The following is a 16,533-nucleotide window of genomic DNA, read 5'->3' as shown; positions in this document are numbered from 1 at the left end:
CTGATTAAAATTATAAACTCATTAAGTGATCATGCAGTCTCGGTTGCATTTTGATTGCTCTAAAAGGCAAGCGAATTAATGAGTTTCAAATCTGCGGTGGCCAATCAATTTAATCGATATTTAAATGAGAAAGGTAGACGCATTTGCGATAGCATTATTTTGAACATAGCGCGATTTATTTAATTCCCCAATTAATTATTTAAATTTTCAATTGGCGTTTGACACGACACAACGTTGGCTGCACACAAATGCAACTTGCAGCCAATGAACCTCTGCGTGTTGACGGTTCAGATGCTGCAACAAGTTATACATATGTACATATGTATGTAAACAACTATATTACCATTCGTATATATGTATGTATATATATATCTAACTGATTGTGTATATCTGGGCGCAGCGATCGGCAGAGGTGTAGTTCATGCAACAACGATTTTACATTAACCATCGAAAACATGAAGTTCCGTGCTTAGGCGAGGCACACAATTCATAACAAGCTGAAGGTTATTTGGAGAAAACGTATAAGACCGTGATACGATTGTGACAAATCTTATATCTTATAAAATTAAGCCTCACAACATCAACATAAACACATAAATGTATATTATTTATTATTTAATTATAAAGCCGACTTATCTGAAACTTTCGGAGAGAAAATATTTCTATGAAACGAGATTAATATGCATATGTATGTAATGATAGCTGTCACACCTTGCATGCAGTTTATGCTTCAATCTCATTTTTTCATGACACACATTAAAAAGAGATAATTTTTTTTTTTTGGTTATAGCCCAAATTGTTTGCTAAATATTTTCTCTTGCGGAAAGATATGCGAGCTTATTACGGTCGCTGCTTTGCAACGCCTACATTATTGTGGAGTTAAGTGATCGAAAATGTTAACATTTCTTGTCCATCGGAAAGTTAATAAAATATTATATTTCAATAAATATTAAACATGTTCGAATAATTATTCTCTCAAAGGCCATCACAGCAAATACCGTCTTGTGGAAGCCAGTGACAAGCCAATAGTCGCTAACATAAAAATGCAAACAAGCATTGAGGTTTTTAAAACTAAAGAAATAATCGGTAATTGTTGCAAAAACTCTGAAGAACCACAGCCAACATGTCTTAACACACAATTTTGCGATGTGGCAGACTAGCTCCTACTTATGTACGTATAGTAGACTTGCATCCAGACGCATGACCTTGTTTGTAATCTAGGTTGTAACGAATTAATCGAATAGTATGCCTTGTAAAAAAGTTATTAACCCAGGCAAGCATGAATTTCTGTTTTCTAAATGACAAAAGTGAATATAAAGTTCTGTTTAACGCTTTGCTTTAATTATTTCTGTCACGACTCCTTGTTATTACTATTCTAGACATATTCAAGGTACCAATTTAATATGATAACATTCAGTTCCGATTTACATGGCTGAAATGGCACTAATGAAAACCATTGTAAAGCTATTTTGGGTATTTCGCGCACGTTCTTTTCGCCACACTCGCATGCGTTTGGACGACATTCAACCGAAACCGATGATTTTGAATATTTAAACGCATATGGAGGTTGTTATTGCGTTGAGAGAATCGTGAGGAATCGTGAGTAATCGCGATTCTCTAAATGTATCTATAAATCTTCTTGCTAATACGAGGGACTATCGATTTACGAGGTCGTAAAATGGCAATAATCCGCGCGTAGATAAATAAATAAAAAGTGCAATTCAAGAACGCATTTCAAAATTTGCAGATATTAATTTTTATGCATTCATTTATTCACACTAAACCTTTTAGGCAAAGCGAAAATTTGCGTGGAAATTTTCAACAACTTTTTCGTAAATTAATTGTTTTCGCTAAGCAAGTTTTCGCGTTGAAATGAAAGCTTTAAAAGATAAAATATATATTGTAGTAAAGTGAAATATTGCAATTACAGTGCAAAAACTTTTTGCTTAACGCTCGTATGCATGTCAGTTAGTTAGCTAATTAAAATTGTAGTTTTACAAGTAAAAAAAACGGCGAGTAGCCAGTCACGAGCTCTTATTTAAGTAGCCAAATTGGAAAAAATGGCAGCTATTTAGTAACTAAGTGTTTGCTAAGCTTACTTTTTAATTTATGACCGCATCCGCCTGAGATTCCGTTTATCTGCTACACAAGCGTTTATCGTGCTATTCTGGTCGAATTCTAACAATGTAGCAGACGGGTGCAGGGTTGCATTAGTCGACGAATTAGACGGCAATAGAGCGCGCATCGGTTGAATAGACTCGAAGTTTAAGATAGTGCTGAAACTGTAAGAGTTAGGTGGTGCAACGCAGAAAATATTAGTTAAAAACTGTCTTGACTTTTATTAATAAAATTATGTATAAAAAACATTAATTTTTCTAAGTCTCAAGTTGTATTTTTCTTTTCTCCTCTTAATATATTATCATTTACTTGTTTCATACATATAATCTCTTATTGTTTCGCCGCTATGTCCCATTGCGGCACTTTCTCACTTTACACAAAGTCGACTCGGTGCCCATATGCCTACGCATGCGTAGGTTGTGTCGGCGTCTGCCAACCAATGAATTTAGGTAGCGATCTCGGTGATTACTCAAGTTGCACGCGACACCAACACACACACATTCCCTGGCTCGGCTATGTGACCGGTCATTGAAGCAACAGACAACTATATTAAACAATACTTTTTATTACATAGCGCAACAACAACAGCAGTTTAAGAAATTATGATTTTTTAAATAGTAAAAAAGCTACCAACAACAAGTTGAAAACAGTTTTAATTACTGTTGCACAAAATTAATTGTAAACAAAGCGAAGAGAGGAAGCAGTTCGCTGAGTTAATGAAACAGGGGCCGCAGCGAGTTACTGTTGAACTGACTGACCGACTAACTAAGTGATGTGATCATTAGTTCGCTGACAAATTCGTAAGACTTTTCGCTGCATTTTGTATTTATTTGTTATGTAAACAGTTGAGATAAAGTGAAGGCTCTGGAAAATTCGCGATTTGAATATCAACTTTTATTTTAATATTTCAGTTTTATACACATATTTACATATTTGTGGCTTATAAAAGCGCTTACAAAGTAAATGAGAAAAAGGAAAAGGTATTAAAAAATTTATCGAATAACATTTTAATAAAAAATTGTAAAACTCATTTATAATTAAGCCATACATTTTTGTTACTGTCAGACGCTAAGCAAAGGGCGATAGGTTTTTATGCTTTGTAAATAGATTAAATGTTTAACCGCCAGCTCGAATGAATATATAATAGGGGAGCAGAACACCCATAGGCATTAAAATAATAACCACTTTTGACTCAATTTTCCTCCACAATAAATAGGTGTCACCTACTTACGACTACCTAAGCGGTCCTCACATCTGCAGTCCCTACACTGTATAATATATGTATATATATATATATATGTGTGTATATGTATTTTTTGTAAAATGTCTAAATTTGTATATTAGGGGCACTCATACATGCACACTTACTGTACCTTTTTTGCATTCAACTGTTTTAATTTCCAACTTAAATGTGGCACTTTAGCTTCTGACAGGAAACAGCTTCAACAGTTAATAAAAACAGCAACAACAACATAAAAACTGTCTAACGGTCCTATACAAAGAATTTAAACAATTTTTCTGCGCCTTTTAAGCAGGAAGGAACTTGTTGCCGCCACCTAGTCGCTGCTCTCAGCCTCGCTGCGGTGGCTTATTTATTTAATTCAGCATTTACCTTTGCATTCGCAAACGAATGAAATACTCGCGAACGGATGTGAAGCACAAATGAGCGAAATCTAATGAAAAAATAAAAATATTTAACGCGCTCAATGCGCTCAATGCCACCTGACTGGATTCTGCTTGACTTTATTTGCTGTTATAATATTATAGTTGTCGTTGTCGTTGACTGCCTGTTACAAGCTGCTGCCTAACAGATTTTGGCAGCCTTGTCACGGAGGTCACACAGCCCAGCTAAGCTTTCATACGCACTGGTAGTGAATGGTAATGACGCTTGGCATTTATGGCTAAATCGTTTTTGGTGTAATTGAATTTTTATTAGCCGCACTCGTTCAATTCGTTCTTTTTTCATTTTTGCTCATTTTTGAACACATACCTTCTCTTTTGCTTGCAATTCTTCGTGCCTTTCACAACGCGTTTCCCCTCCAATGAGTTTTTTTTGTTTTTTTGTTTTATTGAAATGGAAAAAAATACGCCTTTTGTTGTTGTGATCATCTAAGATTTACCGAAAAGCCAGATATGTCCATAAACAATCGCAAAATCTATGAAAAGCTGGCGCAGACTCTCGCCAGTTTATTTGAGCCTGGGCAATAGGCCACCTCCCAATGCCTCCAAACTAAACTATTTAACAATTCTGGCACATTCTTATACTATTTTGTAGATGTAAGCATCACTTGTATCAAACATGCTAAATTATATTGAACTGGATAAAAAAAAATAGACTTTCAAAATACAAAAGTCAAGATGCCTCTGTGGCTCTTTGGGCAAAACAGCCATTTTATTCAGTTCAGTTACATCTACACTCAATGAGTGTATGCATTCATGTGTGTAAGTTAATGCGAGAAACCGAAGAGTATAACTGTTAATATGCATGTCAACAATTAACTGCAACCAATTACCGTTGCTAATTGTTTCCTTTAATGTGCAGTTGGTTTAGATTTATGAGCAGGTATTTGAGAATTATTACACGGGCAAAAAGTTAGTTAGAGTTATTTATCAACTGCCAGATGAATTAGAGGTAAATCGATGATGAATACAAACGTAAAATATTGGAAACAAAAGAATTAATTAAATTCATGAAATATATTTATTTATTTATTATTTGTAAAATAATAATACAATTATTATTATACATTAAACATGAGGAGCACTAGCTACAGAGTTATGAAATATATAAAATGAAATATAAAGTTAGAAATATGAAAGAAAAATGCTTCTGTGCACTCTTGCATAAGGGTATGTAAACCCCAATACATATGTCACGAATTGGCGCCCTCGTGCGTATGAGTAACCTTTGATAGCAGGAGCGACCAACCGATATCTAAAAGCGACGTATTACGCTTTAAGAGCGGTATGTCAACAACCAAATTTATGTGTGCATTGGCAATGTAAAGCATTTCAATTACACTGTACTTGATCGGTTGGTGAAACTTCTTTCTATCAATATTTTTCATAATTTCATAGAAGAAGTGTGCTTAAATCGCATAAGTTTCACCAGCTGGTGGTTCCCTATAAAATTTATAATTAACATTTGTAAGTCATTATATATGTTTACTATTAAAATAATATTAAGCGGCCGTTCCTAATTGTTTATCTTAAAATTTTTATTAAAAACAAATATTTCTATAAAAAATGTGTTAATATACTTATGCTTTCATCAACATACTGATAATTTAAAATGCTTAAGTTTTTATGCCTTCCAGATGAATTTAATGAACATTATAGCTTTCTTAGCAGTTTTGTGAAAGTAGAAGAGTAGAATATATATCATAACTAAAAAAGGCGTGATAGCGCGTTTTCCGTCCGCAATATTTTAGAACTATAGTTTACTTAAAATAAATTTTAGTGACGTAAAGGCGGCAGCCTACGACAGTAAAGAAGGAGAGAATGGCGCCAGCAGTTGAAGCGTTAGAACATCTGCTAAATATGATTAATATTTTATAGTAACGTCATCATCATTTTAGTTAACAAAATAATTTTAATAAGGTTCTATTAAACCAAATTTAATTTTGGCATACAAGATAAACAAACTTGTTTACCAACAATTACGTGAATTCCATAATTAATTATTATATTTAAAAAGTTATCTTTACATTTGCGATTAAACAATGTGCTTGAAATCGCCGAGGCGCTCATCCAACCGCAGAGAATGGTAGTTCCATTTTCCACTGTGATTTAATAAACGATTTATTTAAATAATTTTTTTAATCATGTGAATTTAGTAAATATTTTTATTCAAAAGGACTTTTGCTTTTATGGTAACCAGACTTTGCTGATAACGAAAGCTACTTAACAGTTATATAAGTCCCGAGAAGCATTAAAGCTTGTTATTTTCAATTTAACTGCCTGTAAACATAATTTATATCTGAGACACTGTTGAAATAAGGCCACAACAAAAGCACGAAACAAACTAAATATTTCAACATTTATGTAAGTACTGATGCATGCATTAAGAAGCTACGATAAACAATGCAAAAAGTCGATTTCCGCGGAACAATAGCCACGGCAAGGTTTTTGAACCTTGTTCCAAAGGCTGCTACGTGTTTACTTACTTCAAAAATGTTTCTTACACGCATCAAAATCGCCTCATACGAAATACAGCAACAGCAGTTAAGAAATATATACCCTTCACGATTAAATGCACTATCTCAGCCTCGTCAAAAAATAAAATTGTAGTTGTAAGGTAATTGACTTCAAATTGATGAAAAAATTTTTGCAAAAAATTCAAATATCTAAACAAGTATAATAAACTTAGTTTTCAGAAAAAAACTGTAAACAATAAGAAATAAAATGCCACTACATCTCTTTTCCGCTAATTCTAAAACATTTTACTTACAACCAACAAGAGGGGTATACTTAGAACCGTCGATTTCAAAGTGCAAATCAATTGCTACTGCTTTTAGCATTGTGTATCACAACTGTTGCCGTTTGTTTTCAGTATCGTCGCGATGATTCAAGCAGTTGTTGCTGTGATCATTGTTATTGGAATGGAGATATGGTAGCACAGGTGAGTGTGTGTGTATGGCTACGTGCTGAAATTCAAATGTCACCGATTTGGCAACGGCTTTTGGGTAATTGTGTAATGACAATAGAAACAAATATGTACAATATAACTCCCACAACAACAAACTCGAAATGTGAAATGTCGAATAAAAAATTAAATTCAAAAACACAATGGGCATAAAACCTCAACGATCGCACAAATCAACAGCAAAATCGATAAAAATCCAATCTGTCTAAACTTCACAACAAATTTAAGAGCACAAACAGACATGCGCCGCTAACCAATGTCTTCGCCGATCATACCGGAGCTTTCTGCCGCGGACGTTGATCTCCGCGTTGCATTTTAATAGCAACATATTCGACATTTTTACAACTACTTCGTCACTCTGTTTTGCACCGATCTTAATAACTTTGCACTGTGGCAAGCGACTTGGAGACATTTAAGCCAGTAAGGTTACAGATAACCCAAAACAAGTGTAGAAGTTACATTTCAAGGCACATATAGGGTAGTGTAAATCTTGAAATTGAAATGTGTCATCGAAAACTCATCACAAAAACGAAAACAATCCTCAATTCGCATTTGTGCAACAAGGAAGGCAAGTTGTGCATGGCTTATATACACAATCGTTAATATGTGTGCGCGTGAAAACTTGACGGCTGACAGGAATTTGTAGTATTCGACTGTCACGCTTGTCCAGCTGATTTCTCATGTCATTCACACACGTCTGTTGAAGGCTTAGCGGTTGAGTGAATTTATGCATTTCGAGTTAATTTATATTTAGCGCCTTCGCGAAGCAATTTCTTTCAATTGCACATTCATTGCATACAAACAATTTCCGCACATTTTCAAGCATATGCCCGCAGATTTCAAGCAAGTGGCCGAACAGCTGACTAACTCACTCTAAGATGGCTTGGTGGTCGGTCGGCGGCATGCGCTGTTGGCGCATCGACTCGCTGGATTTTGCCGCTAATTATTATTCAATCAACGCACAACACACGACTTGGTGCTTTCTTTTCATTTTAAAATTCCATAATTTGCCTCCAAATGTACTAGCTGCATTGCTCGCGTATTGCCTGTTAGACATTGCTACAATTACAGCTATTTTACGCCGATATATTGATATATTTATATGTTCGTATGGTAGCTCGTTTGCTGGTCCGTTTTCGGATTTGTTAAATCATTTTTGGAAATCGAACGAGAAAATGCCTTATTTGAATAGTAATTACAGCAAATATATGAACGTGTGCATATTCATTTGCATATATGTATGTACATATGTATGTATTCAAATATTCAAATTGAAATGATCACACATTGTAGCCTTATCTAGGCGTAAAGTAGTATACTTGGCCAACGATAAAGGCAAAATGTAAACAGAAATACATATAGAAAGCACTTAAAAAGCCATTATATTTAAACAACCGCATTCTGACTGACTACTTTTAGATAAGCTAATTTTCATTTGTTGTATACATGCTTACGTACGTATGAAGACTTAAAAAGTGCCTGAGAAAAATGCGTGCAAATGCAAAAATGCACGCAGTTCAGTTCTCTTAAAATGTTCGGATCCGGAAAGGGAAATTTATAAAACTCACGTTATTTGCTATCGAAAATTATGTTTAAAAATAAAATTGAGTTAGTATTAATTAGAATAAATATACATTCTATACATAATAACACTGGCAAACACTGTTTTTGTCACATGAACTTTGTTATGATTTTTATTTATGTTGGTGTACCCTCATTAAAAATATATAACAGTTTTGTTTCATTAGTTATTTACATTAGTTAGATTATAAATATGCCACGAAAGTATTTGAACAACCCGGACAATTTTTATTATGTGTGTGGAGAATTAACTTTTACATCTCAACGTCGAAGTTTTACATCATTAATTGAACAGTGCTATTTAGACTATTTTCGTTTTCCTGTAAGGAATCAAGACAAATCCTGGGTTCCACATAAATGTTGTGTAACGTATGTGAGGCTCCTATTAGGTTGGGCTAAACAAGAACCTAGACATTTGTCATTTGCCATACCAATGATTTGGACGGAACCAAAGGATCATGTAAGTGATTGTTATCAAATCCAAACACACTATCTAGTATCCAAACTTGCCTTCGGCCAAGAGACCCACTACATAACGCCGAATTGCCTGTGCCAATGCCTCCAAATCGATCAAAAAAAGAGAATTCTAGTCCGGAATTTATTCTCAGTTAGTATAATAAGGTATCTGAAGATAGTGACTCAAGTTATGAACCGTCGACTTCAAAAGGACCGCACTTATTGATACAACGTGTTTTAAACGATTTAGTACGTGTAGATTAAACGACTAGAACTTACATTCTCGTGGTACAAAGTTGTCTTATTTTCGACGTCGTGTCGATGAAATAAAACCTTACTTTTCCGAAGGACGCGATTTAGTCTATTATAGTAACGTTCCTGTTGTGATGAATTTATTAAATTTCGAATATGATCCAAGTCACTGGCGACTGTTTATTGACTCTAGTAAACTAAAACTAGTTTGAAAGCACTGATACTTCTAAACGGAAAAAAACGTCCTTCAGTCCCGATTGCTTATGGTTCTAATATGAAAGAGACTTACGAAAATATGAGATTTATACTTGAAAAAATTTAATACAGTAAATACGCTTGTAAAATTTGTGGTGATTTTTGAGTCGTTGCACTTTTACTTGGACTACAGCTTGGTTATTTGTGAATGGGATATAAGAGACAAAAAAAATCACCATACAAAGAAAGTGTGGCCCAAGTGTGAATCACTAACTCAAGGCCATAAAAATGTTAAAAATTATCTTCTAGTGAACTTTACCAACTTACAGTTGGGTATCTCGAATTCCGAGGTGAACTTACTATAATGACTGGACTAACCGCAAGCACATCCAAACTCTTCGAATATTTTCACTGAACACACTGTGTCGACCTTCACACCATTTCTTTCTTATCACTCCGTCCTAAATTGCGTTTCGTTTGCAAAGTAAATTCAATTATTTAAGAAATGTATAAAAAGCCAACACTTTTGCAATTAAACATGCTTAGGCAAAAGCGGCGCGCACATCATAAATCATAGAAACAACGCGTACTTAACATCGGCAAGTCGATTGCAGTCGGGTTTTTTATGTCAACGCAATTCAATGTCACGTCAACCGAAATGTAACTGTGTCGACCAGTTGCGCGCATTGTGGCTTAATTGGCGGCAAGCGGTTAGCTGTGGCTTGGCTACTACCAAGCAGCCACACACATACATGCCGACAAGAAGTCAGCCATACGCACACACATACCAGTGCGTCCTCGGACTAAAGTCATGCAATGCCAACCCGCATGTGTAATACACGTATGCGCATATGGACATACATATGTAAGAATGCATGTCGCCGTAGTTGTGCGGCAAGCGAGTTGCTAAATAACTGAAAATTTCTTGATAGCAAAAATATTGGCGCAAACACCGCAAGTGTGGGTATTCCTTTAACGGGCGAAATGCCTGCAGCACGCGTGCGCTCGCACAAATTCTCACGCACATTTGAACATTTCCATATATATGTACCTACATATGTGTGCCGTGAGCATAACTGTGTGCATAAGTGTCCAGGTGAAATGGCGCGTGTCGTTCATTTTCTTCGGTTTCTTTTATTGTGTGCATGTGTATGTGCTTAATTTTTTATTTTGCTATTTTTTCCTTTGTTTTCTATTGTTTTACTTTGCAATTGGCATGCAAATTCACGCTGCGATGGTAGTTTTTGAATGGGCCGGCGCCTTGAAGCGACAACTGTTGCTGCGACCAAGCAAAAAACGGTGCGGTGTGTTGAAGAGCGGTGTGTTGAAGGGCCAAAGCAAAGGCGCTGGGCGCTACAAAAACCATATTAAATGCAAAACCAAACGCTAATAACGAAAGCAATAACAATTGCGACAAAAATGTATGTCACTTGCCATATTCGATTCTACCGCAACTTGTTGTGCTGCCTGCTGCTGCTTGTAATTTGCGGTTTCTTAACTCAAAAACCTTCAAATAAGGTGGGTGAACTTCAATGGGGCCCAAAAGGTGAATACGCTGCGTTTATTTGAATTATTTGTATACACATATAACTATCACATAATTTACAATTAAAAACTGTATCATTGCAAAAAACATGTGTAATAACTGCAACGTCCACAGGATCCTAATTTTGAATCCCCAAACAAAGCAAAGGTACTTTTCAGCACACAGTTGCGCACTAATGTAAATCGCGAAGTCGTAAAATAAATTTAAATGCTCAATCTCCATTTGATATTTTGATATTTTGTACCAGAATTTCGATGTTGACTCAGTTCAACGTCCGTTTATCTTTTATTACCGTTTCAACTATGAAGTTATCAGGCTGTATGTGCGTTCTACTGTTGGCCCTGACAAAAACGCGAGTATGAAATTACCTTCTTCTCGAAAGCGAAATGTGTGACCTTATGATGGATCTTTTTTATCTCTTGTTTTTTCTTTTCTTTTTGACAAAAAATTAACCTTCATGTAAATGCAAACATTAACAACAAAGCGTTCGTTTTTTGTATATGAATGATCTCGGACGAAAGAAACTGAGACAGACTCTAAATTAAAACCCAAGACAAGAGAAAATATAAATGCATTCACGAAAAATTAAGATACACTTAAACTTCAAAATAATGCAATTCGGATAACTTACAAAAGCGAAAGAAGGGCACAGAATGAAAAGAACATAAGAATTAATATATAGCATATGTGTATATATGCATGTATACATACATATATTTGTTTTACCCCCGATTGCTATAAATAACGAGTCTCTCATGCAAGAAACGCGTAAAGCTATTAGAAAAAATGATTACAAATTTGAAATAAGTATGTAAGAAATGCTTTGATTCGTTAAGAAATTCTTTCTAAATAATAATTGGCTACTAAATTTGACCCCTTCTCACTTTCCTCACCGTCCAAAACATGTTTTTGATTTCTTCAGCATTCTGTTCTTCTTTTTTGTTAAACATTTAGAATTGAACTGTTTTATATCAATTTCGTTTACAATTGGCGACAAAAGTGAACAAATAATTCGCGAAAAATATTTAGCTCCGGCTACTTAAGTTAAACACATTGAAAGCGAGATTCATAATTAACATATTAGCTTTTCTGTCTCAAAATATTTCGTTAAGCAGTTTTACGGGTTATTTAGCAAAAAATTAATCAACTTGCTTTTTTTGAAAAGTAAAAAACATTAAATTTCTTTTTTCACATTTCTGTTGTCGAATATATGTACACACATATGTGCAAATAAAAAATACATTGTAAGTCAATAAAGCGAGTTTATTAGAATTTTTGTTAAAATTAACTAAAAAATAAAATCTGAATGTAAATTATAATTTTAAAATCAATTTAGTTGTATTTTTTTATTTTGAAACGCGAACCCATAGCGAAATATATGTACGAACTTTTTAACGTGAGGTGAAAAAATATAGGAGACAACAACTCAATATTTTAGTAAAAAATTATTGAATTGGAACGATGACCGCGCATAAATTGTCCCGAGACATCATCCGTCTGGTGTAATGTTCCACAAATAAATGTATATATTCCTTCTTAAGGAAGCAGTCAGCGTAATGAAAATTTTAAACCCAGTCTACTATTTTCCTTAATTATAGTAACTCCTTCAAAGTCCTACCTATTTGATAACCGAAGTGCTAAAAATGTATCATAAACAATTTATAACTGTTAAAAACTTCCGTTACAACATGTGATATAAAATATGGTTATGAGTACGTGTGTACATTTTAACAAATTTCCTTCGTGGATTTTGGTCACTTTTGTTTGATCCTTTTGCTCTTCCATTTGACACCTATTTGCTATTGTTTTACCGTTAGTTGTGCTTTTCACCTTTTTATTTTTCCACTATTCTTGCATGCAAAGCCATTGAGACATCACCTCGACCTGTAACCTATCGAACAGACACAATTTACCACTTGACCAATATTTGCTTGTTGGATTTTGTAGATACATACATATGTTCTCTTGCATAACACGAAAAATAGACAAAAAATTGTTTATGTAGTATGAACGAAAATATTGATAAAATAGATATTTTCAAATGACATAGTCCTACAAAATGAGGTATAAAAAAGTGGGAAGAAAAAAATGGCAGCTGGCGCCAGGTTCCCTGTAAATAATACTTAAGGATGTAAATATAAATAGTACGGTGTTTGGGCAGTTAAAACAGATTTAGATGGAAGCCAGTATCTTCGGTCTTAAATTACTATTTGACCACTTACAGCTTGTGTAAAATAAAAATCTGCAAACATCCCGTTATCTGTACATATATGTATGAATAAATTTGTAATGAAAGTCGAGAGAGGAAATCAAAAAGTGGAATTAAATCAGTTTCACCTATTCATTAACAGTCGTCGCGCCACATCCATAAATACCATATGTATATGCGTGCACCAAGATCGCCATAGTCTGACAAACAAAGCCACCAAGCGGCGTGATTAGCACCTGGGCGACGGTGCATTGACGCACTTGTAGATATGACACAAAAAGAAGAAAGAAATGAAAAGGTAAATAAAAATACTGTACGAAAACGAAACGAACAGCGAAAGGGGAATTATGTGAAAGAGGTGCGTATGAATATCAAGTACCGCCATTCCAGTACCATAAATTTTGTGATTTGGTGATCGCCCATGATCAGCAGTAAATAACATGTTAGAAAGTGGTTTGGGTGAGAGCGCCAAATCGGCCGTGACAGTGGCACTAGGAAATTGTTGAATAACGTATTTTCAAGCCAAAACCGGCATGACTAAATCAAATGTAGGCAAAAAATAAAACGCCAAAAAATAGAAATAACATTGTTTGTGCAACCAAAATCCTCAGCGGAAAAGAGCGTGTATTGTTTAGTTTGCCTTTTAGATGGAGTTCCATTTGGCTTTTCAATGTACCAAAAATGCTGTCTCAAGCTGAAAATTTACTACGCAAACATTGAAGGCAGATCTCTTTAGTGTCACGGGCTTATGTACATACTTGTATGTACATATGTGTGCATTTGATTAAACACGAGCATTTATAGGTATGTACAAGTATTTCTTGACGCGATGGCAGCTTGGCAGCTAAAGAGCCCTTAGATGCAAAGGAACATAATAGAAAAGCCAAAACAGCAAAAAACTTGTACATTGAACTCGCAAGTTGCTTACAGAAAACAGCTGCTCCAAAACCTGATAATTTGTTCTGTACCTGTAGTCTATCCGTTAGATATTTTATTGTGTTGACGATCGCCAAAGATCAACTCGACAACCATATTGGTTATTGTTGTACGGGTTTACTTTATGGGACACATCATTTACTTGCTTTGGGTGTATAGGTTTCACCAAAATTATGGTTTTTACAAAACTTCTTCTACTGCCTACAAAAGCACTAAATATGCGTACTATTTAGCTGAGAGCTGCGAAAAAGATGCTGAGGCAACAGAAAACAGTTTACTAACATGTACTAGGAAAGCATTACAATTAAAAACTGTATTATTGCAAAAAAAACATGTGTAATAACTGCAACGTCCACAGGAAAATGCTAGGAAAGCATTATGCATCCTTAAATCCTAAAAGTGCTGAACCTGGCATTTAAATGAAATTTATGTGATTTCTTTTTGATTAATACATGCTTTGGTAAATAGCTTGGTAGTTATTTTAATAAATTAACATTATTTTAATGAAAATCCACTGCCTAACTTTCTTGGTCAACTTTTCTTTCTTTATTAATTTTAATTTTTATTATGACGACTTGAAAATTTGGTTATTTCAAAAAGGAAATACAATATACGGTAAAATTACTCATAATCCGACATCCATCTTCGTAGTGTTTTTGTCCGACCTAGGGAGCTATTATATATTACATAAAGTGCAAAAACGAATGTTTCAAATGTATTCTTAGAGTCAGAAGCTGCAACTCAGAACTATACATATTTCCACTGAACTAATAAATGCAGGCAGGTGTGAATTGATCACAATTGTCCCATTAGTTTCCCTTAAGCCACAATGAACCGAGTGGCGCTAGCGCAAGTCAATTTGTTTGCCGTGATCATTTTGCGTATTGTTCTTAAGAACACTGTCGCAAAAATCCTCAATTTAATGGAAATTAAATTAAAACGAGAACAAGAAATTGTATACAATTTCCTTGAAAAATTTATGGAATCTTTTCTGTTTATCAGAGATAATTTGAAAGAAATATTAAGCTGAAAAATCTAGAGAACATCGATCTAACAAGAGATTTTTTGTTCCTGGACMTGTTAAACTGGTTCTGTAGAAACTAGTAGAAAATCATATGTGGAGATAACGAGAATGAATATCAACTGATGAATCTTTGAATTTTGAATAAGAATTGTCACTGAATATTTTTCCAAAATGTTAAAATAAATATGTAAAATTACCAATTTTACTAAATTGAGATGGCTGACGCTTCCTGGCTGTTCGATAACAGATTTTGAGCTGAAATATACCAAAAGATGCSTGTTGAACCCTTATTTGGGTCATTCTTTCTTATTTGACTGTACGAACATATTTCACTATGCAAATATTTATTAGTTTTAGGGCGAAAATATTTTTTTTTTTTTTGAATTTAAAGAAGCAACCAATCTGAAAAAATGAAAAGTAAAAAACACAAATCCGCTGAGTTCTGCAGTATGCAAAATGCCGTCTGCCATATAAGCGTGAGCACTTCTTTTGGCTTTGCAAGCGATTTCTCTCGTGTGAGCTCTTGGCATTTAGCACTGAACGTATTTAGGTTTTTCTTGTTTAATTACAAATTTATTTCGTTCGAGACGTTTTGTTTTCACTTTTAAACCTTGAACTTATTTTGATATCGCCACGTTTTTTCGTTTTTTTTTTTCAACGTCAACTACAAAAAAAATAAGTGGCCGTCTCAAAAAACCAAAGCCAGCAAAATTACTTAATATTTGTTCAAGTCATTTGGCGGCGCTGAGTAGCTTTAAGCTCGCTTACTACACAGCGTAGACGCGCGGCCTAAACAAAGAAGATGCCCAGGTATTTGTTGTACGCATTTATTTACATATGTACGTATGAGTATATGTATGTATAGAGGTAAATATAACGTATTTAATAGTTTTTTAACAGCTAAAATGCAGATCAAAGACTTACTTGATAACGGTCTGCATGATAGGTCGCTTATGAGTTGCGGTCGAACGTTGCTGCTTCAAATGAAATGCGTTAAAAATGGTAAATAATTTCGTAGAATTTTTAGCGCGAAACTGTAAAAGACATAAATTATTTATTCGACATTCGCTTTATTCGCAAGACATGAATTATTAATTAAATTAATGAGCATAAAATAGCGCACGACTGCTCTTTTTTAATTTTTGATTAATTTGGTATTTATAAATTTCGATTTTTTCACATTTTTAGTTTAAGCTAAGGTAAGTTTTGAAGTTTGCTTCAATATGCACTTTTCGCAAAATTCGTCGCTTACGCTTTCTTATCAGTCAAAAGTATGTTTTCGTAATTCGCCTTTTTCCGCCTTTCCCGGGCTGAAATTTTTTAAGCAAATTCTTTCATTTTCAAATTAGTTTGGTAAATTTTCGAACTATTCAATAGCGACGCGCGCACATGCACACCTCCACACACAAGCGCGAACAGTAACACGCGTCAATTAACGAACTGACGAAGCGGCACTGACTGGTAGTCCAATATCTAACAAGTAGCAAGTTGTTTAGTATAAATACCTAGGTATTAGCGGCAAACGACAACCGTTCGACAACGCTGGCAACGATCAACTGAAGTTGGTGGGA

At 34.6% G+C, this 16,533-nt stretch overlaps 1 protein-coding gene across 1 annotated transcript in view; it reads right to left on the bottom strand.

Moving 5' to 3' along the window:
* LOC108974405 (neprilysin-11) overlaps positions 1–16,528 on the bottom strand; it is a 29,713-nt gene extending 13,185 nt beyond the window's left edge. The window contains exons 1-2 of the mRNA XM_018942210.1: positions 16,468–16,528; positions 15,887–15,996 (exon numbers count right to left, since the gene is read on the bottom strand). Of these exons, the coding sequence (XP_018797755.1) occupies positions 15,887–15,903 (17 nt within the window). The 5' untranslated portion in view covers positions 15,904–15,996; positions 16,468–16,528. The remainder of the gene's footprint in view (positions 1–15,886; positions 15,997–16,467) is intronic.
* Between the last annotated feature and the right edge of the window lie 5 nt (positions 16,529–16,533).

The sequence above is a fragment of the Bactrocera latifrons genome, unplaced genomic scaffold, assembly GCF_001853355.1.
Source record: "Bactrocera latifrons isolate USDA-ARS-PBARC rearing strain unplaced genomic scaffold, ASM185335v1 scaffold_55, whole genome shotgun sequence".
NCBI classification, from domain to species: Eukaryota; Metazoa; Arthropoda; class Insecta; order Diptera; family Tephritidae; genus Bactrocera; species Bactrocera latifrons.
The sequence above is the reverse complement of the archived record's forward strand: the minus strand, read 5'-3'. Positions and strand labels throughout refer to the sequence as shown.